Source organism: Leuciscus leuciscus, assembly GCF_965113295.1.
Source record: "Leuciscus leuciscus genome assembly, chromosome: 25".
NCBI lineage: Eukaryota > Metazoa > Chordata > Actinopteri > Cypriniformes > Leuciscidae > Leuciscus > Leuciscus leuciscus.
In genome coordinates this window covers 1,575,485-1,598,000 of record NC_138724.1, presented here as the reverse complement: position 1 = coordinate 1,598,000, position 22,516 = coordinate 1,575,485, and the positions used below count along the sequence as shown (strand labels likewise).

The 22,516-nt window shown below is 41.6% G+C and overlaps 1 protein-coding gene across 1 annotated transcript in view; it reads left to right on the top strand.

Moving 5' to 3' along the window:
* ano1b (anoctamin 1, calcium activated chloride channel b) overlaps positions 1 to 22,516 on the top strand; it is a 41,530-nt gene that overhangs the window by 4,479 nt on the left and 14,535 nt on the right. Inside the window, exons 3-13 of the mRNA XM_082159648.1 lie at positions 13,453 to 13,551; positions 13,632 to 13,783; positions 16,859 to 16,913; positions 16,995 to 17,046; positions 17,180 to 17,235; positions 18,568 to 18,609; positions 18,688 to 18,752; positions 18,822 to 18,956; positions 20,667 to 20,827; positions 21,917 to 21,999; positions 22,418 to 22,489. Coding sequence (XP_082015774.1) covers positions 13,453 to 13,551; positions 13,632 to 13,783; positions 16,859 to 16,913; positions 16,995 to 17,046; positions 17,180 to 17,235; positions 18,568 to 18,609; positions 18,688 to 18,752; positions 18,822 to 18,956; positions 20,667 to 20,827; positions 21,917 to 21,999; positions 22,418 to 22,489 — 972 coding nt within the window. The remainder of the gene's footprint in view (positions 1 to 13,452; positions 13,552 to 13,631; positions 13,784 to 16,858; positions 16,914 to 16,994; positions 17,047 to 17,179; positions 17,236 to 18,567; positions 18,610 to 18,687; positions 18,753 to 18,821; positions 18,957 to 20,666; positions 20,828 to 21,916; positions 22,000 to 22,417; positions 22,490 to 22,516) is intronic.

The following is a 22,516-nucleotide window of genomic DNA, read 5'->3' as shown; positions in this document are numbered from 1 at the left end:
TCCTAAACTAGCTTCCTGCGCAGGAATAAATCGACAAACAGACCTTAGCGAATGTCCTTTAAATGTCTACCGTCAAACACGGATACAACAGTTTTTATAGAATCGAGAAAACAAATAAGACTAACATGTCACCTTCAGTATGATTGGTTCAGTTGGTTCATTCCCTCTGTCACTGGCACAAGCTAACTCTGATTTTGTGATTACTTATTATTACAAGGTTTCAGATCTAGTCATCTGTCTAGTTTCACTTCCCTTAATTATTATTTATACACACACACACACACACACACACACACACACACACACACACACACACACACACACACACACACACACACACACACACACACACACACACACACACACACACACACACTCAAAGTCACAAGTTTTCCCCAAAGAGTTTGGAAACATTTAAAAGCATATGAATGTTGTTCCTGCAAGAAAAACAAATGTTAGTTGATTAATTAAAGTTGATTATGGCCAAGGGGCCAATTCTGAAAAGGGCTTCCGTTAAGACTTTTGCGGACATGTTTTGGTACAAGCTGTCACCCTATTTTTTTAGTTAGAAGACACCCATAGGTAAGATATTAGGGTGGTTGTCAAGCTGATTTTTTTTACTTGTACAAGCAATTTCAGGCAAATTTTTGGGTTTCCTGCTCAACACGACATGCCAACAGTAAATGTTGAATATCTCCACAACCACAAGGACCATATTCATAAAAATGGTATCAAATGAAAGCCAACACTCATGGGATGTCTGCTGAAGTGTCAGAATGAACATTTATTGTACACTGTAAGAGACAACAGAACTAGAACATGAAAAAAACTATCTCCGCCTAAAGAGAACCAGTTTTCAAAGTGAATATCAGCTTGGAAACATAACCTAGTATCCCAAAACCTCTATCAATCAGTACCCATATCTATGGGAATGAGTCAAGCCAATTTTAAAGCTTGTAGGGAGAGACAGTGCAATGCTGCACAAGTTATAATACTTTAATGTCAAGGTGGAAATTTCGAACTGTAGATGGTGGTCTATGGTGCTATTTGACTTAATTAGTGTACCAGGTTGTAACACAAATTATATTTAATTGACATATCACTATAGTTATTAATTCCATCCTAACAAAACTGCTCTCTCACTTCTTTAGGGTTAGGGGTTAGTAACTAGTTAGTAGTAATAACTATGTAATAGTCGTATGGCAAAGGTATGTTTTTCCCCATCAAAGCAGTGGCTCTCAGGTTGGCAGCCAACAGACCATGTCCATGTGCTCAGTCTGAGTCCTGGTCAGGGACACAAAAGAAGAATTTACTGTTCTGATAATGAATACCTTCCCAATACAAAACATGCATGCATGCATCTAAGGGCATAATCTAAATCTATTCATTAAAATCCATCACAACTCTTAAATATTTTAATTTAAAATATAAAATTCATAATATGTTAGAAACAGCTATACAGTGAATAATATGAGGTTTTGTTTGATTTATTAGTATCTTTTATTACCTTTTGTCACCTGATATCAGTTTATGCAGAACTTCAGCAGTGATACTGAAACACATGATCCCAAATAACGTTCAATCGGCTCCAAAGCCTCAAATCACACAAATGTGCGTCTGCTGTGAAATTGTTTCTCTCCTTTTTTTTATATCTACATAAAACAACAGATCATTTTTAAATTGCTGTGTGGCTTTATTAACAACAATGAAGCTTATTTCTGTAAAGTGACCAGTCCATCACTGGTAATGTGTCTTCTTCAGAATGAATGGGATTGGCCTGTGTGCACCTGCTCTGCTCAGTGAACTAGCACACGTTTATGAGAGCGTATGAATGCATGTGAAACCATGTATAGTCTGGCTCATGTGGTTATGCTATTAAATGCCTCGCAGAGTTTCATGGATTTGATAATTGGCTGAAGTAATGATGATAGCAGCTGTTTGTTTTTTTGGTCTTGGCTGTGAGACTCTGACATGGGATCCGCTGTGCTGCAGTCTATGTAGGGCTCATAGTAGTGCACATGCTCCACATGCTGTGTGTGACGCGTGTGTGTGTGAGAAACCCAATCTGGCGCGCCTCGTTTCCTGATTCCAACACTCGTCTTCTCACTGTTGCTTTAACCCTCCGGTGCTCTTTATGTGGGACTCACACTTGTGTTCTCAACGGTCAAAAGTGACTGAACCCCTGAAATGTATCTTTTTTCCCCCACGGTAAAATAAATGTAATATTTTTGATCAACAATATTTTTTCTTTTGCATTTTGAGAGAATTTTATGGTACTAATTAATATTAATGCAATAAATATTGTGCATTTTTTTCCAACTGAAAATAATGCAATGCTTTAATAAGAATCAATGTATATTTAAATTTATATGGCGAAGACTTTACCGAGTTTTATTACATTTAATTCTGTAATTCTGTACGCTAGTACGCTAAACAGTTTATTTAATTTGTTTCTTTTTTAATTTATTGTATTTGTCCTATCGTTTGTAAAAAAAAAAAAAAAATGTATGGAACTACTGACTGTTTCAACTCACTGCTGTTTGTTGACAGTGAAACTGCTCTGAATGAAGAGATGATAGTCCATGGGCCAGACCAGATATTGGTACCATCTGGGTGGGCAAAACCTTACCTGTACTAAATTGTTTATGGGGTTAATATAAGTTCATTTTAATATGATAACCTTTCCACAGTCCCAGCTTTTTATACTTTTTTTTAGAATTGGTAATTTTCCTACTTTTATGTATTAGAATTATTTTTGAAAAATACACAAACGTCCAATACCATAATAACAGTGATCTAATATTAATACCAAGCAAACTAAAATATTTGTAAATATTAAAAGGCATAATAAAGTCGATATTTTTGAATTCACACTGATATTTTGTTGTTTTGAGTTGTAAAAAATATAAAAGAAAAGAAAAATAACACATGTATTGTCGACTCTACTGTCTACCATTGGAAAGTCATAAAATGTACATACGATTTGTTCTTAATTTTTGTATAATATATTTCAATAAGTTTTGTTTTCAGGTTCATGTGGAATGTATTAGGTAACAGCTTTGTAACACAAGAAAATAAGAAACGTTGAATTTCAGGTAGATATTAACACATATGCCCAGAAACCCCATTTTATTCCAAAATCTGTGTTTATCTTGGTCACAACCTTCATTGCTATTATATTATGCCGTTTTCTAACCACAAAATAAACAGCTCCGATGTCAATCTAAAAGATTAACTACCGGACAGCTCGCGGTCATTCGGCAAACAGTCGCGGACATTGGATCCATTGTGATATTTTAGCTTTGTGCACAAACTTGCACACCGACAGGCCTTCACCTACACTTGCATATTTTGTGATGCTACGTTAAGTTGTTTCTTCCTGTGGATGCAGTCAACCAGACCATTAAGGAGACCATCAACAAGGACACACAGACAGCAGGAGGAACAAAGGGCTTCCCGAAGTACTACCTGACAGCAGAGTACCGCAGCGCATACCTAAGAAAGCTGAGAGAGATGGTCGATTGGGGTGATTCTCAGCTGAATCATCCAGAACTACAGCCGCCCAGGTTCAGAAGAGATGAGGCAGATTGTCCAGTCCATCTTTGATCTCCTGGAAAATTGCTGGCAGAATCCGTTCAGTCCAGAACAAGAAGAGTTTGTCAGTCTGTCAATTGTAACTGTAGCCCCACCTGATGTGGCAAATTAACTACTTGAGGCCAAGGAGATTGGAGAAGAGGTTTACCAAAATTTCAAGACAGAATATCTGGAAACAAGAGTGATACTTTTCTACGACACGATGACCAAGAAAAAACTTTAAAACATTCTCAGAGATCAAGAAGAAGCAACACAGCCAGGAGCAAGGCAAGCAGGTATTATTGTAGGCCGAAAGAAACCTCTTTGGTCACATGATCTTGGTGGCACAGAGCCGACAACTACACATGAGTGACGTCTTGGCTCATCCTCTGGGACCTCTGCCTTGGGCCCTAGCTAATAAGGATGGGTCTCTACGCAAGACCAACAAGGCAGCTTTGGCCAGAGAGTTGGAGAAGAGCGTGTCCCCAGCTGAGGAAATCCCAGAGCCATCAACAACCGCCATTGATGGAATGAGCCTGTTACAGAAACTGAAGGGCCAAGACAATTCCTTTGCGCAGTTGGCTGTCTCAGCTCTGGACAAGGAGCTGCACGAAGGGGGGAAGAGCCAGCGTATAGATGTTGTCTTTGATGTGTACAAGGACATCTATTACACGGAACGTGAAAATAGAGACACCAGCCACCATAGTCACATGTTTGCCTGGAGCCAGAGCGCCTGACATCAAAGCAAATTTAAAAGTGCTGCCTAATGCTAATCGTAAATTATCTAAGATTATTATTCACGTCGGCACTAATGATGTTTGACTCCGCCAGTCGGAGATCACCAAAATTAACATTAAAGAGGTGTGTGAACTCGCAAGTACGATGTCAGGTACTGTAATTTGCTCTGGCCCCCTTCCTGTTCGCAGGAGTGATGAGATAGTTAGCAGATTGTCATCACTCAATGGCTGGCTGTCTAAATGGTGTCCGCAAAATAATATAGAGTTCATAGACAATTGGAAAAGTTTTTTGGGCAAGCCTGACCTGTTGAAAAGAGATGGTATTCATCCCTCCTGGGATGGTGCTGCTCTTCTCTCTAGTAATATGGCACATAGTCTTAGAGCTCAAACATGACAATCTGGGGCTCAGGTCAGGAAGCAGACAGACTGGCTAAACCGACCGTCTGCTAGCTGTCTCACGTCACCAAGGTCAGATAAATCCCATCACATAGAGCCTCTTTCACCTAGATATCATCATATAGAGACTGTGTCTGTTCCCCGAATTAGGAAATACAAAAAACTCCCAAACCCATCTAAGGGTAAACATTTCATTGATGTTCAACAAATAAAAAACAGATATAATACAATTGAGCAAACGATAAAGCTCGGTTTGCTGAATATTCGATCCCTTACTTCAAAAGCACTTATTGTTAATGATATGATTACAGACTATCTGTTCTAAGATTACTGTTATAAACATGAGCCTCATCTGAAAGGCAAAGGGGGAGGTGTTGCTCTAATTTATAGTAATACTTTCAAATTTACTAAGAAGTCTAGTTTCAAATATAATTCTTTTGAAGTGTTGGTGCTTAATGTAACAACATCGAGTGTAAATGATAAATCATGTTTGAATTTGTGCTGGCTAATGTATACAGGCCACCAGGACACCATACAGACTTTATCAAAGAATTTGCTGACTTTCTATCAGAGTTAGTACTGGCTGCAGATAAAATCCTAATTGTTGGTGATTTTAATATACATGTAGATAACGAAAAAGATGCATTGGGATTGGCATTTAAAGATATTCTTAACTCTATTGGAGTTAGACAACACATGTCAGGACCTACTCATTGTCGTAATCATACTCTAGATCTAATACTATCACATGGAATCAATGTTGATACCGTTGAAATTCTGCATTCTGGTGATGGGTTTAGGTGATGTCATCTCAATGGGTGTCTTAAAGACCTACCCCATTAATATGTATCGTACAGTGGCAGGATCCAAGTTATGTTAAATACCCGCATTGATTTTTCCTCCAGAAATGCATAACATTCAGCCTAACAAAGATTTATCTTTTATACAAAAAGCAATTTTGAATTTTTAAAAGTGTCAGGATGGGATTCAGCCTCACTACACACTGAAAACAATGCATCAACATTCACAAGAGCACTCATGATTGTGAAATGTAAAATTATTTTGTTTACCATAAAAATAACCTAAAATTATGTCTGAAAGTAATCATAATTTGCCTAAATAAATAAAAATATGTCATAAAATTAGCTCTTTGAAATCTGAAAATGCCAGAAATGAAATCAGCATCCTCTAAAACCACTCACATATTGTAGAAATTGACCATACAGTGCAAAATATCTGGTGAAAATGGACGATTAAGCTAATAATGCTAATTATGCTAATCATGCAAATTGCTCAACATATGCAAATTAGCATCCGGTAGTTCCTGTATGCTGGGGACCCATACTTCACATTTCTGCAATAAAACTTTGGTGTACTCAACATTTCCGGGTTCACCTAGTTGGCTACTAGACTATTTCATGATATTGGGGTATTACGGTTTGACATGCTAAAACTCCCAAATTTAGCAATTTTTAGCAATTTATTTTGGAATTATTGCCTTTTTCTCATTATTTCACTAATTTGGAACCTACTTTATTTGTGATGAATGAACCACTTGATGAATTATCAACTGGATGAACCAGATTATTTCCATGGAAGGTACTTTTGCCATTTTTTCCGCTTACAGGGGTCAGTCACTTCAAGCGGTCATAACCACTACTAAGCTGCCAGTTGGCAAGGGTTATCATGTCAAAACATTATCTAGGGATGCATATGATGTAAAAAATCACAACTAGAATTTGCCCACCCAGATGGTACCAATACGTGAAATTTTGGGTCTTGGCCCAAGGACTATGAGGGGTTTAGGGGTCATTAGGGGTTTTTTATGAACGCATTGACTGGGAGGGTTTTGCTAAGGTCCCCCAGAAGTCTCGGCACTGAATCAGACACTGGTGGGCGATCTGCACTCACTGTAAACAGACACTGCGTTTAAAGTTCTATAAATATGAAATATGTTGACAGCATATCTAAATGTTTTAAAAATGTAACGTTTATTTTGTTTTTGTTTTACAAAACCCTGCGTTTGTTATACTTTGTGTCATTGTGAATAGCCAGTCAGTCATAATACACATTTAAGTTTCATGAAACAGTTCTTGTTTTTTGTCAGATGTGACTTGCCATTCAATAAGTGAATTGGATACTAACCTTGTGAGAAAGAAGTGCACTTTAGCATACTTTTTAAAAGAGTATTTATTATACAAAAAAAAAAATGCTGTTAGGATTTGCAGACAGAAAGCGCAGAACAGCCAGGGAAGCTCAAACAGTTCTCTATTAACACAAATTAAAAGGCAATTCAAAAAACCTGGCAAAACCAAACCCAGACATCAGCCAGAGAGCTGGGAAACAAATGGCTCATGGCAAGGCAAAACAAAAGACAACAGGGAACCCACTATGCCACAACGAGCCCTGCCGGTCCCAGTATGAAGCTGAGCACACTTAGGAGAGCACTAGAGTGCCTGGCATAGACTGGATGTCCAGACTATAAAAATCTGAAAGGAGGGCTCTAGAGGATACCATGTCTCTGGTTGAATGAGCCCTCACGGCCAAAGGGGAAGGCAAACTGTGCACCTGACAGGCCATGGAGATAGCCTGAATATTCCAGTTGCTGATGGTCTGTTTGGATGCAGGAAGCCCCTTCTTGGGTGACCCGAAACACACCAGCAACTGATCTGACTTCCGCCATGAAGAAGAACTCTGGACACAAATCTTGAGAGCTCTGACAGAGCAGAGCAAATTAAGTCTTTCTTCATCCGCCTTCACATGAGGTGGAGGATGAAAATCCTGCAGAACCGTAGGCCGTGCCACATTAGATGGCACTTTAGGCACATAGCCCGGCCTGGGATGCAAGATAGCCTTAATGTCGCCTGGAGAAAACTCCAGGCACTCAGCTAATATAGACAGAGCCTGAAGATCTCCTACTCTCCTCAGAGAAGTAATGGCTGATAAAAAAGCTACCTTTAGGGAAAAGTTCTTGGCCTCAGCCGACTCCAAATGTTTGAAGGGGGCCTCGACCAACATTTCGAGAACCACAGCCAGGTCCCATGTGGGAACTCTGGTAAGATCCACAGGTCTCATCCTCCAAGCCCCACGGAGGAAACGTTATGACCAGCTGATGTCTCCCCAGAGGCCCATCACCCAGAGGAGCGTGGAAAGCCGCAATGGCAGCCACGTACACCTTGAGTGTAGACGGGTCCTGGAGGAACTCCAGCACTGAAGCCACCGGGCAGTTAACTAGGTCCACCTCACGCTCTCTACACCAAAGAGGCCGTACAGTTTCCTTGTGGAAGGAGCTCTAGAGCTGAGTATGGTCTCGACTACTCCTACTGACAGGCCAGCCTCTCGGTACTGTACCCCCTCAGCGGCCAGACCCACAGTTTCCATAACTTTGGCCGAGGGTGAAATATTGAGCCTGGGCCTGCATCAGCAGGTCCCTCCTGATGGGAATCGGCCACGTCTGCACCATGGCATCCAACCCCAGTGGTGGGACAGTGTGACGTCTCTCGAGACGCGAACAGATCCACGTCCACTGGGCCGAACCTCTCGCATATCGACTTCACCACCTCGGGGTGAAGTCTCCATTCCTCGGGCCTCAGCCCCTGCCTCGACAGGATGTCTGCTCCCTGATTCTGGTCCCCTGGGATGTATGTTGCTCTGAGAGACAATGGTCTCCCCTGGGACCACAGAAGGATCTGATGTGCCAATCTGCATAGAGGGCAATACATAATCTGCAATATAGGCCAGTCATGTTGTCTGACCTTACAAGAACGTGGTGACCTTTGAGGTCTTACAGAAAGCTCCTCAGAGCTCGGAAGACTGCCAGCAATTCCAGGCAACTTATGTGCCAGGAGGAATGATGTTCCTGCCATAGACCTCTCGTAAAGCGGCCGTCCATGACTGCGCCCCAACCTGTGAGGGATGCCTCTGTCAAAACGGCTTTCCGGTGACATGACGCTCCCAGCACTGGGCCTTGGGATAGAAACCAAGCTTTTTTTCCACATAGATAGGGAACGAAGGCATCTGCGCGTAACCCTGATCATGTGGAATGGGTTTCCCCTCGGGGAAAACCCCTTGGTTTTCAACCACCACTGTAGGACCCTCATGTGCAGCAGGCCGAATGGATTCACGTTGGATGCTGCTGCCATGAGCCCTAACACTCTCTGAAAATATTTTACAGTCATGGCTTGGATGTGGACAAGGACGACATGTGACTGAGCCATAATAAGCCAGTCGTCAATATAATTTAGCACCCTGACACCATGGAAGATGGAAGGATGGATATGTGGAAGTATGCGTCATTAAGTCATTCACAAAACAATCCTCGGATTTAATTTGGTTCACGATGATGGGAATAGTGAGCATCTTGAACCTGAACCTCCTCAGAGACCAATTCAATTGCCTGAGATCTATAATTGGACACAACCCCCCATCCTTCTTGGGAACTATGAAGTAGCGGCTGTAGAACCCGGACTCCCTGTCCGGCGGAGGAACATGCTCTATGGCCTCCTTTACCAGCAGGGAGTTTACTTCCTGTTCCAATACACGACCCTGCACTGGGTCGACTGCAGTCCAAACTATCCCGCTGAATGTCGGTGGGCGGAAACCGAATTGCAGTGTGAACCCCTTTTGAATGGTGATTTTTCCATGCATCTAAATATTTTACCAAGGTAACCAACCTCTCGAGGCTGGTTTCAGGTATCGTTCGAGATTCATTCTCGACCCCCTAAAGCGGCTCTCCGGCAGGGTTCGAGCTGCTTGAGGGGGGGCTCTAGAACCGACACTCTCCTTTTCTGTCTGTCTGTAGGCTGAGGAGCTGGTAGATAGCTACAGCTGCCCACCAGGGGAAGACTTCTTAGATCTTGAGCGGCGACTGAGATATTGTTTGAAGGCCGCAGACTGTTTTTTCACCTCCTGAAACCTGTCACCGAACAGGCCAGAAGGCAAAATCGGGGAAAGCCCTTTCTTTCTCCTTGATGCCCGATAGAATGAATGAATGAATGAATGAATGAATGAATGAATGAATGAATAATTTTTATTATTGTGTCTTGCATACTACTGTATGCCCAGCCCTAATGGGCTTGTAAGACACCAATACCACCAACAAAAAAACAAAAAAACAAAAAAACAAAACAGTTGTCAGACAGTAGGCACAACATACATGAACTTATTTAAATAAACAAGTCTGCCGCCGCATCCAGGCTTTACAAACAAAAGTAGCCAATTTAAACACATTAAAATTAAACAACCATTTAATCTTGTCGTCATCACTAATCCAGAACATTTCAGGCTTTTTAACAAACAATTCACCAAATAATAAATTTCTAAAATCATCGTAACGTGGGCAATATAACACAAAATGAGTTTCAGTTTCATAGATTTAACCACAAATGTCTCTCGCCGCCATAGACTGGCCGATAGCGCAGGGCCGTTTCCTTGGTGACACGGAGAGAAGTCTGCAGCCTTCCTCATTTCTGCAATATCCTCCGGAGTTGGTCCCTGGCCCTCATCAATATCTTTTAGAAGGTTGGCCTGGTAAGCCTGCAGTACTGCCATAGTGTGCAGACTAGCACCAGCCCGACCCGCAGTCATTAAAGCCCTATCCACCAAAGTAGATGTATCGCGGCAGGGTTTGGTGAGCAGCACTGATGTCTTTAGGGATAACGCAGCGTTGGGGGAAAAATAACTCGCCAACGGCTCCTCCACCCGAGGCATCATCCCATAACCATTATCTCTCGCCCCCACGATGTTACTGTCGTCAAGGACTGGGGGCCATTATCAAATGCCATGCCATTATGATATATATATAGTGCTTGCAAACTAACAGATGACACCAAATAAGCCACACACGACAGAGAGCGCTTGCTGAAGAACAGAAAGCTAATGCTGTTGTGTGCCGGCGTTCCTTTGTAGCTTCCATGTATGCCATCACACGTTACATCATGACGCAACACCAATCATGATTGGCTTAGTTTCCTTCATGCTTCAGAGGCGCTGCGCTGGGGGACGTTCCCCAAAGTGTCATCATCGACACTGTGTGAGTTCCCTCGAAAGGGGACACAAGCCGTGCACACAACATATCACATGGACAGAAGAGCGCACGGCCCGAGCCAGATGCAAACTCCACACTCACACAAACACATGACGACAGCAGTGTCACTGAAAACACAGAACCATGACAAGTACTTTAAAATAACACACTAAAATAACACACTGAAGTCTGGACAAATGCATGTTAATTGCACTTAAATTTATATTATAACCTGAACTTAAGAGGTTTTTCAGCTTTTTTCATGCACCAAAGTAGGACTTTAGAACGTTTATATGTAATTTCATAATTACTTCTTTTGTCTTTGAAATATGGTTAAAGTGTAACTGCTGAATGTACTGAAAAGCATTTATGATAAACTAAAATATACTTGTGAAAATATAATGAAATTTCTGTTAAAACTTGTATGTCATGTATATAAATATGTTTGAAATTACAGAGTGCAATTTTTGAGTTGACATTATTTGATTGAGAAAGCCTGGTCTGAGCCTGGTTAGTACCTGGATGGGAGACCTCCTGAGAAAACCAGGTTGCTGCTGGAAGAGGTGTTAGTGAGGCCAGCAGGGGGCGCTCACCCTGTGGTCTGTGTGGGTCCTAACGCCCCAGTATAGTGATGGGGACACTATACTGTCAAAGAGCACCGTCCTTCGGATGAGACGTAAAACCGAGGTCCTGACTCTCAGTGGTCATTAAAAATCCCAGGATGTCTTTCGAAAGAGTAGGGGTGTAACCCTGGCATCCTGGACAAATTTGCCCAGTGGCCTCTGTCCATCATGGCCTCCTAATCATCCTCATATACTGATTGGCTTCATCACTGTCTCCTCTCCACCAGTAAGCTGGTGTGTGGTGGGCGTTCTGGCGCAATATGGCTGCCGTCGCATCATCCAAGTGGATGCTGCACATTGGTGGTGGTTGAGGAGATTCCCCCTTCTATGTAAAGCGCTTTGAGTGCTGAGAAAAGCGCTATATAAATGTAATGAATTATTGAGATAATCTACCCTTTTAGATTCAGTACAGTTTTGTGCGATCATTATAATGAAGCAGCGACATTAGTGGTGCAGTATGTTTATATTTGAGTGTTATTTTGTGGCTATTTCACTGTCTTTTATCTCCTTTATCGTCAGTTCATTCAGACTGCAAATAGATCACATCTTTTGGTGTGTAGTGCTGCAGAAAACACTGGTCTGAGATATGTTGCATTCAAACATGTCAAGCTCCAGTCTGATGGGATTTATATCAGTCCTCCAGGAAATAAAGTCATGTTTCAGTGTGTGTTTGCAGGGATGAGCCAGTGCTTGTTCCAGTGAGTTTCAGATTCAGTGTGTGTGTTTGCAGGGATTAGTCAGTGCTTGTTCCAGTGAGTTTCAGATTCAGTGTGTGTGTTTGCAGGGATGAGCCAGTGCTTGTTCCAGTGAGTTTCAGATTCAGTGTGTGTGTTTGCAGGGACGAGCCAGTGCTTGTTCCAGGGAGTTTCAGGTTAAGTGTGTGTGTTTGCAGGGATGAGCCAGTGCTTGTTTCAGTGAGTTTCAGATTCAGTGTGTGTGTTTGCAGGGACGAGCCAGTGCTTGTTCCAGGGAGTTTCAGGTTAAGTGTGTGTGTTTGCAGGGATGAGCCAGTGCTTGTTCCAGGGAGTTTCAGGTTCAGTGTGTGTGTTTGCAGGGATGAGCCAGTGCTTGTTCCAGGGAGTTTCAGGTTCAGTGTGTGTGTTTGCAGGGATTAGTCAGTGCTTGTTCCAGGGAGTTTCAGATTCAGTGTGTGGGTTTGCAGGGATGAGCCAGTGCTTGTTCCAGTGAGTTTCAGATTCAGTGTGTGTGTTTGCAGGGATGAGCCAGTGCTTGTTCCAGTGAGTTTCAGATTCAGTGTGTGTGTTTGCAGGGATGAGCCAGTGCTTGTTCCAGTGAGTTTCAGATTCAGTGTGTGTGTTTGCAGGGATGAGCCAGTGCTTGTTCCAGTGAGTTTCAGATTCAGTGTGTGTGTTTGCAGGGACGGGCCAGTGCTTGTTCCAGTGAGTTTCAGATTCAGTGTGTGTGTTTGCAGGGATGAGCCAGTGCTTGTTCCAGTGAGTTTCAGATTCAGTGTGTGTGTTTGCAGAGATGAGCCAGTGCTTGTTCCAGTGAGTTTCAGATTCAGTGTGTGTGTTTGCAGAGATGAGCCAGTGCTTGTTCCAGTGAGTTTCAGATTCAGTGTGTGTGTTTGCAGGGATGAGCCAGTGCTTGTTCCAGTGAGTTTCAGATTCAGTGTGTGTGTTTGCAGGGATGAGCCAGTGCTTGTTCCAGTGAGTTTCAGATTCAGTGTGTGTGTTTGCAGGGATGAGCCAGTGCTTGTTCCAGTGAGTTTCAGATTCAGTGTGTGTGTTTGCAGGGATGAGCCAGTGCTTGTTCCAGTGAGTTTCAGATTCAGTGTGTGTGTTTGCAGGGACGAGCCAGTGCTTGTTCCAGTGAGTTTCAGATTCAGTGTGTGTGTTTGCAGGGACGAGCCAGTGCTTGTTCCAGTGAGTTTCAGATTCAGTGTGTGTGTTTGCAGGGACGAGCCAGTGCTTGTTCCAGTGAGTTTCAGATTCAGTGTGTGTGTTTGCAGGGACGAGCTTGTGCTCGTTTCAGGCTTTGACAGTGAAGTACACACACTGTGTCTCTCTCCTGAGATTACACCTGCTTGGCGGCATCATGAAATGTGTTTGCTGTAAAATCTGTTGTGTGTTTCCAGACCAAGACACCTGGAGTGGGCTTTGTGAAGATTCATGCTCCATGGAACGTGCTCTGTCGCGAGGCTGAGTTCATGAAACTGAAGATGCCTACTAAAAAAGTAAGGTTTGTCAAGCATGCCCAGTGTAAAGCAGAGATGTGACGAGTGATGACTGTGATGATGCTGTGCTCCTACTGTAGGTGTATGAAGTCAAACACAGCAGCGGCGTAATGGAAAAGATCAACGCGTTCATCAGCAAACTCACAGATCCTCTTCATCCCAACCTAGAAGAGAACCAGAAGCAGAAAGTGAAGCACCTCTCGTACCCGTTCTCCAGAGAAAAGCAGCATCTGTTAGTGTCCGCCTCCATTCTCAAGCACAAACACTTGTAATGTCTGTTATACGTGCTGTTATAGACGGTCAGTGCGACTCCTTTCACAGGCCTATTCTCACTGAGAGCAGTTTTCAATGTGACAAGAATGTAAAAAAGGAAGAAATTCTACTCTGTTTAGACCAAACTACCCTTTAGTTTTGATGCAAACACAAGTGTGTGTACAGACAAACACGCAGCCTTTCAAAGTTCACTCTGCTTGATAGTGTGCATGAACACGAACACTAGAAGGTTTCGGTCTTCTGTCACGGGTTGTGTGGGAGAGACTCATGAATAACAGAAAGATGATGATGAAGGTAGACAGGCTTTAATTCCAACAAAGTAAATCCACACTGAGACGAGACCCGACAAACTCTGAACTGAACTGAACTGAACTTCAATAGGGGAGATAACGAGACACACAAACCTGAATATAATGATGAAATCAAATGAATAACCATGACAACTGACAAAGAGCGGGAAACAATACACAAAGTCCATGCGGTGTGACACTTCCCAGTGTTCCCATTTCTTATGTATACTTGTTTCTGCCACAGAATAAAAAAACAAGAAAAGTACACAATTCTGACTTTATTTCACACAATTTTGTGTATGTATCTCACAATTATGACTTTATAACTTATAACAATATATTATTATGTTATATATACATTTACATTTTACATTTATTCATTTAGCTGACGCTTTTATCCAAAGCGACTTACAATTGCTATATATGTCAGAGGTCGCACGCCTCTGGAGCAACTAGGGGTTAAGTGTCTTGCTCAGGGACACATTGGTGTCTCACAGTGGATTCGAACCCGGGTCTCTCACACCAAAGGCATGTGTCTTATCCATTGCGCCCCCACCACCACCACCACCACCCCTGGTACACTATTATTACAATATTATTATAATATTATCAAATAAATCTCGCGATTGTAGAAAAAACAACTCAGAATTACACGTTTGCTATTATCATTATCACTGTTATTATTAATATTAATTATCTTGCAATTCTGACTTTTTCATCAGAATTGTGAGACATAAAAAATTGTTTTTGTGACCGATTTGATATAAACTCTCTAAAAAAAAAGAAAAAAAGTTTGAGATAAATTGCAATTACCTTTTTATTCTGTGGCGAATTTCTGTTTAAAGGTTTTGACCGATAAAAATGTGTGATAACACTTAATTTTACAGTGTCCTTGTTACACGTTACATGCAGTTACCATAGTAGGCTAATAACTATAAATGATGCATTATTACATGCAACTAACCCTAAACCAAACCGTAACCCTATAACCCTGAGTCCAGCGCTCGTGAACACTGGTGTTTGTTGTACTCGTAGCATCTCCAGGAGTTTGTTTTTGTCGTTCATCAGTAGCCCAGTCCAGTGTTTATTTCAAAGTTATTAGTGAGTGTGTAGTTATACAAATCACACTGTGCACATACAGTATGCGCGTACTGTACTAATGATAATATGTACATCACACACCTTAGTGAATGCGTAACAAGTATACTTTAGGCTTTAGGAAACATTTGAATGCTTTTCCCCCACTGTTTTATGACAAATTTGATATGGGAACATAAAAAACACAGGAACAATCAAGTTGACTCGTAAGGTAATAAAATGAATATATTATTGGCAATGTAGGTGTCACAACAACTCAGCTTCAGAGTCAGGTAAACTAACCTTACAATAAAACATTATTGCCTAAATGCCCTCGCTCTCATGTGAAGCAAGTAAACGAAAACTGAAACTAAGACTAAAGACTGAAACTAAGACTAAAACATTTTTGTAAACTAAAAATTAAACAGAGATTTCAACATAAATGAAAAACTAAAACTAAACCAAACAAACAACAGTTACTTAAAAACGAACTGAAATAAAATAATAATTAGCAAAAATAAATGATCATTTTCGTAATTAATAAGCTCTCATCCTGTACCGGAAAATCAAGTGTTTACATTGGACTGCGCTACTTTATTTTTCACTAGACGGACATGTATGACCGCTGCGCTCGTCTTTTGCATCGTCTCGACACGATGCTCTAAAGACGCGGCACTCAAGCTAAAATAAGTTCAACTTTTCAAGACCTTGTGCTTTTCCCCCTTTCCACTGCCCGCGTCAAAAACACTTTCTGTGTGAACCAGCCCTAAAAAAGTATATTGAGAGATACAATAGACAAAAAGCACAAATGGATCAACACAAGAATAATATGTTTGAAAGGATTAATCATAGAAATAACCTTTTTTCTTACACACCACATGTTTAACAAGAGTTCATCTTTAATATGAATATGAATTTGAATGAATAATTTTTATTTATGGTTCTTTGTTCAATCTCAAACAATTATTTAATTTTTATTATTAAGAGTTAACTGTAAACTGCAAACATTAAATTTTGCTGAAATTAAAGGTCTTTAACTCTGCTAAACTATAATCAATAAAATAAAAATAAAATAAAAAATGTGAAACTAAATAAAAAATTTGTTCACAAAATAAAAAATAAACTAAAATTAACAAAACCATTAATGAAACTAAACTAAAACTGAACTTTGAAAATTATATTAAAATAAAAACTAATTTAAAAAAGCAAAACTATAGTAACAGACAGGAGATTTTAGAGATTTCTAGAGATTGTTCAGATGTATGTATGGATGCCTGTACTCAGAGTACGAGACTGTTAGGTTAGTAGAATAAACTGATATGTAGTTGCAAAGTTACTGATAGTTATTAGAATGACTGTTGGTGAGCATCACAATAAAGAGATATCAGATATTAATCAGACAGTCTACTAATACTCTAATGAGAGATAGTGGACATGTAATTTCCTATAGTTAGTAGAATCTCTAAAGTGGACCTTCGACATGAAAGTGTTGCCTTGTATTTTGGCAGTATTTACAGTAAGTTAATGGCCAGAGAGCAGGTGAATTCTGTTCAGGTGTTCTGAATGAGATTTCCACATGTGATCTGTGTGAATGGACCTCAATGCAAGAGAAAGATCGAAGCAAAACACGCATTGAAAAACATACTTGTGATCTTCTATCTGTACAGGTTTGATTTATCCGACAGAGATTCCTTTTTCGACAGCAAAACAAGAGGTTCATTAGTAAGTATAAAGTATTGTCAGATGCACAGTATTAATGCCATATTTGATCATTTACAGGTTGTGATATGTGCATTGTTTTAGGTATGTGAAGTTTTGAAGCGAACCAAGTGCACAAAAGCCAAATTCAGCATGGGTGAGCTGAGACCTATTATTATTATTTATTTTTAAATGAACAGCACCAAGTTTCAGTGCTCCATAGACTTAGATCTGCACCATTGACAGCAAACGTGCAACTGACGGAACAATCCTTCTGACATGTTGTTCAGGAATCACTAGCCTTCTGTGCAGCGGCGTTTATCTGGCTGCTTATCCACTACATGATGTGAGTATCCGTCACTGTTTCTGTGGATCTGTACGACACCGAGGCTTTACTGTACACTGCAAAAAACAAACGCTTTTCTTACTTAGGGCACTATTTTGACGATCTGAAACGCAAGTATCAAGCGCGAAACGCAAGTAACTTTGTGGGCGGATCTCGGCGCTGTTGCTATTATACCGGCGGGATAAATGACTCTTGCGCCTGACGCAAATCTAAAATGTGTTGGTCTGAAGTAGCTTCATTACTCATAGGTGTGGTTTGGGCATAACGTGAAATAAACCAATCAGAGCGACATCTCACATTCCCTTTAAGAGCAGGCGCGCTTGTTCCATGGCGGATTGCTATTATAACGGCAGATTTGCCAGACGCACGCCAGGAGCGGTTCACAGCCGAGGAGACCGACGTTCTCGTCAGGGCCGTAAAACACAGAGAAGTGACATTGGGGATGGAGAAACACACCCAGATTAGCTCCGGTAAAACAGGCGTATAATAATTTGGGTAAATGTGTAAGCTAGATTTATGCCTATTTTTTCACATCTTCATGGACACAACAATGATTTCCCTCGTGTGGAATATTTTCCCTTATAATAATGTATGGTTTCCAAAAATGAAAACTGCTGCGTCTGTTTGTAGATGAGAGGAGCAAAGTGTGTGTGTGTTGTGCACACGTTACATTATGGCCAAGCATGCGCCCTTAAAATAGCCTCTGAATAACACGCGCCACTGACTTTAGACGAGGTTTCTCCTGGTCAGTGGCGGAATTGTTTTCTGAAACTACAAAATAGCACCAGGGAACGTTTGTGCCGGAACACGCCTCCTCTTTGCGCTGAACCGCCCCCGGGAGCGCAAGTTCATTCCCTGATTTACAGACGTGCGTCTGTGGAGGGAAAAGTCCGCTGTGCACGGAAGCAAAATAGGAATGATACATGCATCGGTGTACAAAGTCAATTGCGCTGGGTGCGAGATAGGGCCCCCAGTGTTCTTGTCTTGTTTCCAGGCCAAATATTAAAAAAAATCTTAAATCAAGATGCATTTACTAAAGTAGTAAAATGCTATAAGATGTCTTGTTTTCTGGGGAAATAAATCAAAATTAAGTGAGTTTTTTCTTAAAACAAGCAAAATTATCTTAATTCATTCCACCGGAAAACAAGACATAATATCTTATGGCATTTTACTACTTTAGTAAATGCATCTTGATTTAAGAAACCAGACAAAAATACTAAGCATTTTTTGCAGTGCACTGCCACAGAGTTTGATTGGTTAATGAATGCATGGATCTCTGAGTAGCACTGGAATGATCTGTAGGATCTGATAGACTGTTTTCTTTACCATCAGGGTGATGTTGAAGGGGAAAACGCTGAGCCTAATGACCGGAAGGTGAGTCTCAGTGGCGTCTGCTCCTCCTGACCTCTGCGTGAAGGCTGTGATAGTGAAGTGTTTCTGCCTGTGTTTCAGCTGCTGTATGAAGAGTGGGCGAGCTACAGCGTCTTCTACAAGTACCAGCCCATCGGCTTGATCCGGTACATCTCAGACCCTCTCACAGCTCTCCGCGCTGGAGCTCCATTAGTAATCTCTCGCTTGTCTCGCAGGAAGTACTTCGGGGAGAAGATCGGCCTCTACTTTGCTTGGCTTGGGGTCTATACCCAGATGCTGATTCCTGCTTCCTTAGTCGGCGTCTTTGTGTTCCTCTATGGATGCGTTACTGTTGATGACGACATTCCCAGGTCAGTGGCCAATCAAAACGCACGACACACGCATATGCATTTATTAATATTAACTGTAAAGGAGGGCTGCGTTATCATTGCGTTACCATAAAGTGGAATAACTCTCAAACAGAAAATGACAAATGTCAGATTTCACAAGTAAAATGGATCACCTTATTTCGGTACAGACCAAATAACATATCATTAAGTGTGATAATACTGATAAGTATGTGCATTTTAACCCAGCAGTTTCAAACTTAACCCAATGTCAGCTTATAACGACTAAAAACTGGGTTAGTGCTGGGTAGATTACTGACAAATTGTAGCCGGATTACCAAGCGGCACCCTCCCTGTCTCTCTCTTGAATCCAACACGGAAGAGACTGCAGTTCATCCACTGGCCACTAGAGACCGGCTGCAGAAGAGACTCAATCCCATAGACTCGCATGTTAAAATGGCCAACTTTACAGCAGAAAAACACATGTTTACAGTCTGGTGCAAAAAGTGGTTCTGGTCTATATCGCTAATTTTGCCGTTCATGACGACTGTTGGGGGGGTTTCATTTTTTTTATAACTCATCCGTTTCAATTATATTGAGCCTTAAAGTTGTGCATAATTAAGGGCGTGGCCACTTGAGTGACAGGTGGATTTCCACTGATGTCACTACTAGCCGTTTGTCTGCTAGCGTTGGCGTCACCTCAGCTAATCCGCCTCGCTGCACATTTACTGTTATACGAGAGTGACGCTGCCAAGATGGCGACGGCCGGCTCCGCCCACTTTGGGCTTCAGAAACGCTCTTCAGAAACGTATGGGTGACGTCACGAACACTACGTCCATATTTTTTTTACAGTCTATGTTGGCTACTGATTCCAAATTACATGACCAAAACATTTTAGTTAGTAATGTAATCCATTTCATTACACATTTTAGGTAGGGTTATTATGCATAATTACAAGTATCTTAACCCTAACCCTAACCGTCAATCTATAGTACTAAATACATAGTTCATTAATATTACTCAGTACTTTGTTTGAGTAAGTACAATTGAACTATGTCTCCTAAATAAAGTATAACCTTGGAATCTGATTACGTAATCCAGATTTGCACCATAATTGCACTGTATATTGCAAAACAATTAATTAATTTATTTATCTATTTAGAAACCCAACACTTTTAAAAATAACTCAACAAAGGCAGAACCCAGCAGTCTGAGTAAAAATAACCCAGCAAATCTTAGATTATGGTTTCCACAAAACATCTTTGACAAGTTCTATTTTAATAACTGGAACTGCTATTAACTCATGTCTCAGTAAAGCTCAGTTCTGAAACACAGAAACACTGCTGGGTGATATAGTGCGAGCCCCCCATCCTGAGCTAAAGCCTCACACTGCTCAAGAGGAAGTTCATACGCTGAGAAAGAGCATATAAAACCCAAACATCTGTCTGAAAGTCCCTCTGGAGTTTGTCTCTGTCAGGATATTATGACAGCCTGAAAAGAGCCTGCTGGAACTGATCCTGCGCTTTTATCCACAAACTACACCTAAAAGAGTCTCATTTAAAATGATGCTGTGATAGTTTTTGTACGTGAGAGTGAAGGACAGAAGGGGAGTCGGAAATTGATTAACCTTCAGAAAATGAACGTAATGAGATGCCATGTTTTAGAGTATGTAATAAACAGAGGTAACAGGCTGAGGCTGAAGTGGGTCAGGTGTGTCTCTTCTTCTGTGTGCAGTATGGAGATCTGTGACCAGCGCAGGAACATCACCATGTGTCCACTGTGTGACCGCGTGTGCAGCTACTGGAACCTGAGCACGGCGTGTGGGACGGCCCGCGCCAGCCACCTGTTCGACAACCCCGCCACCGTCTTCTTCTCCATCTTCATGGCGCTGTGGGGTGAGCTCCTGAGATCACACACGCACACACACATACAAACACACGCACACACACATACAAACACACACACACACACACACACACGCACACACACATACAAACACACACACACACGCACACACACATACAAACACACACACACACACACACACACACACACATACACACACACACACACACACACACACATACACACACACACACACACACACACACACACACGCACGCACACACACATGTATGTTGAATATTAGCTACTTTTTACCAGTGACTGTCTTATATTTGTCGTGTTGTAGCGACTGTTAATCATGTTCTGTGGTCTAGCACAGTTTAGTGTATTGTCTTACAGGTGCATTCTGCAGTCAGCTTCATTTATCAAGTATTTAGTGAGTTTCCCCCTGTGTTTGTTGGAGACTCTGGAGCTGGAAGGGCAGTGTGTGTCTCTCTATCTCGGTACGGTTCTGTCTGTTTTAGAGTAAACATCTCCCGTCTGCAGGGTTTATCATGCGTGAGTGTACGGCCTCTGCTCTGTTCAGTGTCGAGCGCTCAGGGATCTGGACAGGAAGTCGTGACTTCGGCTCGGTTCGCAGGGCAGGAGTTCACACACCAGATTTACTGTGCTCCTCGGTTTGGGGGAGACACATGACAGACGACACAGATATGAGGATCAGCCAAGCGCCGTGGCTTTTAGAAACATCTTCACTGTTCTTCATTCAGGCTCTTGTGCGGCTGGAAAACTGAAGCGTCTTTGTTTCCATTATGACTTTCATTTGAATTCTCATCCATGGATTCGACCAATACGTGAAAATATCTGCCACACACTCGGACTGATTTAGGAGTCGGACTCATCATTACTAGACACCTTTATAATCGAAGCGTTAATATTTGATCAGTTCCTGCTACATTTAGCAGCAGTTCCTCAGGTGTGTGATGAGTTCATTTCCTGCTGTCAGTGTGATTAATACTGTGTGTGTGTGTGTGTGTGTGTGTGTGTGTGTGTGTGTGTGTGTGTGTGCGTGCGTGTGTGTGTGTGAGTGTGTGTGTGTGTGTGTGTGTGTGTGTGTGTGTGTGTGTGTGTGTGTGTTTCAGCCGCGTTCTTCATGGAGCACTGGAAGAGGAGACAGATGCGGCTCAACTATGAGTGGGATCTCACAGGCTTCGAGGACGAGGAGGTCTGATCACATGACCACACACACACAGTCACATGATCACTGCAGCTCATTTCTCTAGTGTCATTTAATGTTTTCATCCTCTTCTTCCCCCGCTGTGTGTGTGTGTTTAGGAAGCACTGAAGGTTTGAACATATTAAATCTCTGATCTCTGACTGTATTCTCTTCATCCACGACTCACAGCTTTCCTCTCGAGTCTTTCACAGGATTTCTAGCATGCTGAGCTTTTAGAGACACTCGCCTGAAGAACAGCCATGCAGAAATAAATCTCCTTTCTTTCTTTCTTTCTTTCTTTCTTTCTTTCTTTCTTTCTTTCTTTCTTTCTTTCTTTCTTTCTTTCTTTCTTTCTTTCTTTCTTTCTTTCTTGTTTTTGAGTCAGTTTTGTCATATATTCATATATATTGTCATTTGTTTATGTCAGGATCACCCGCGAGCCGAATATGAATTCAGAGTCATGCAGAAATCGCTGAGGACAGACCACAAATCACAGAAGGTGATTCATTATGAATATGTTTGCGAT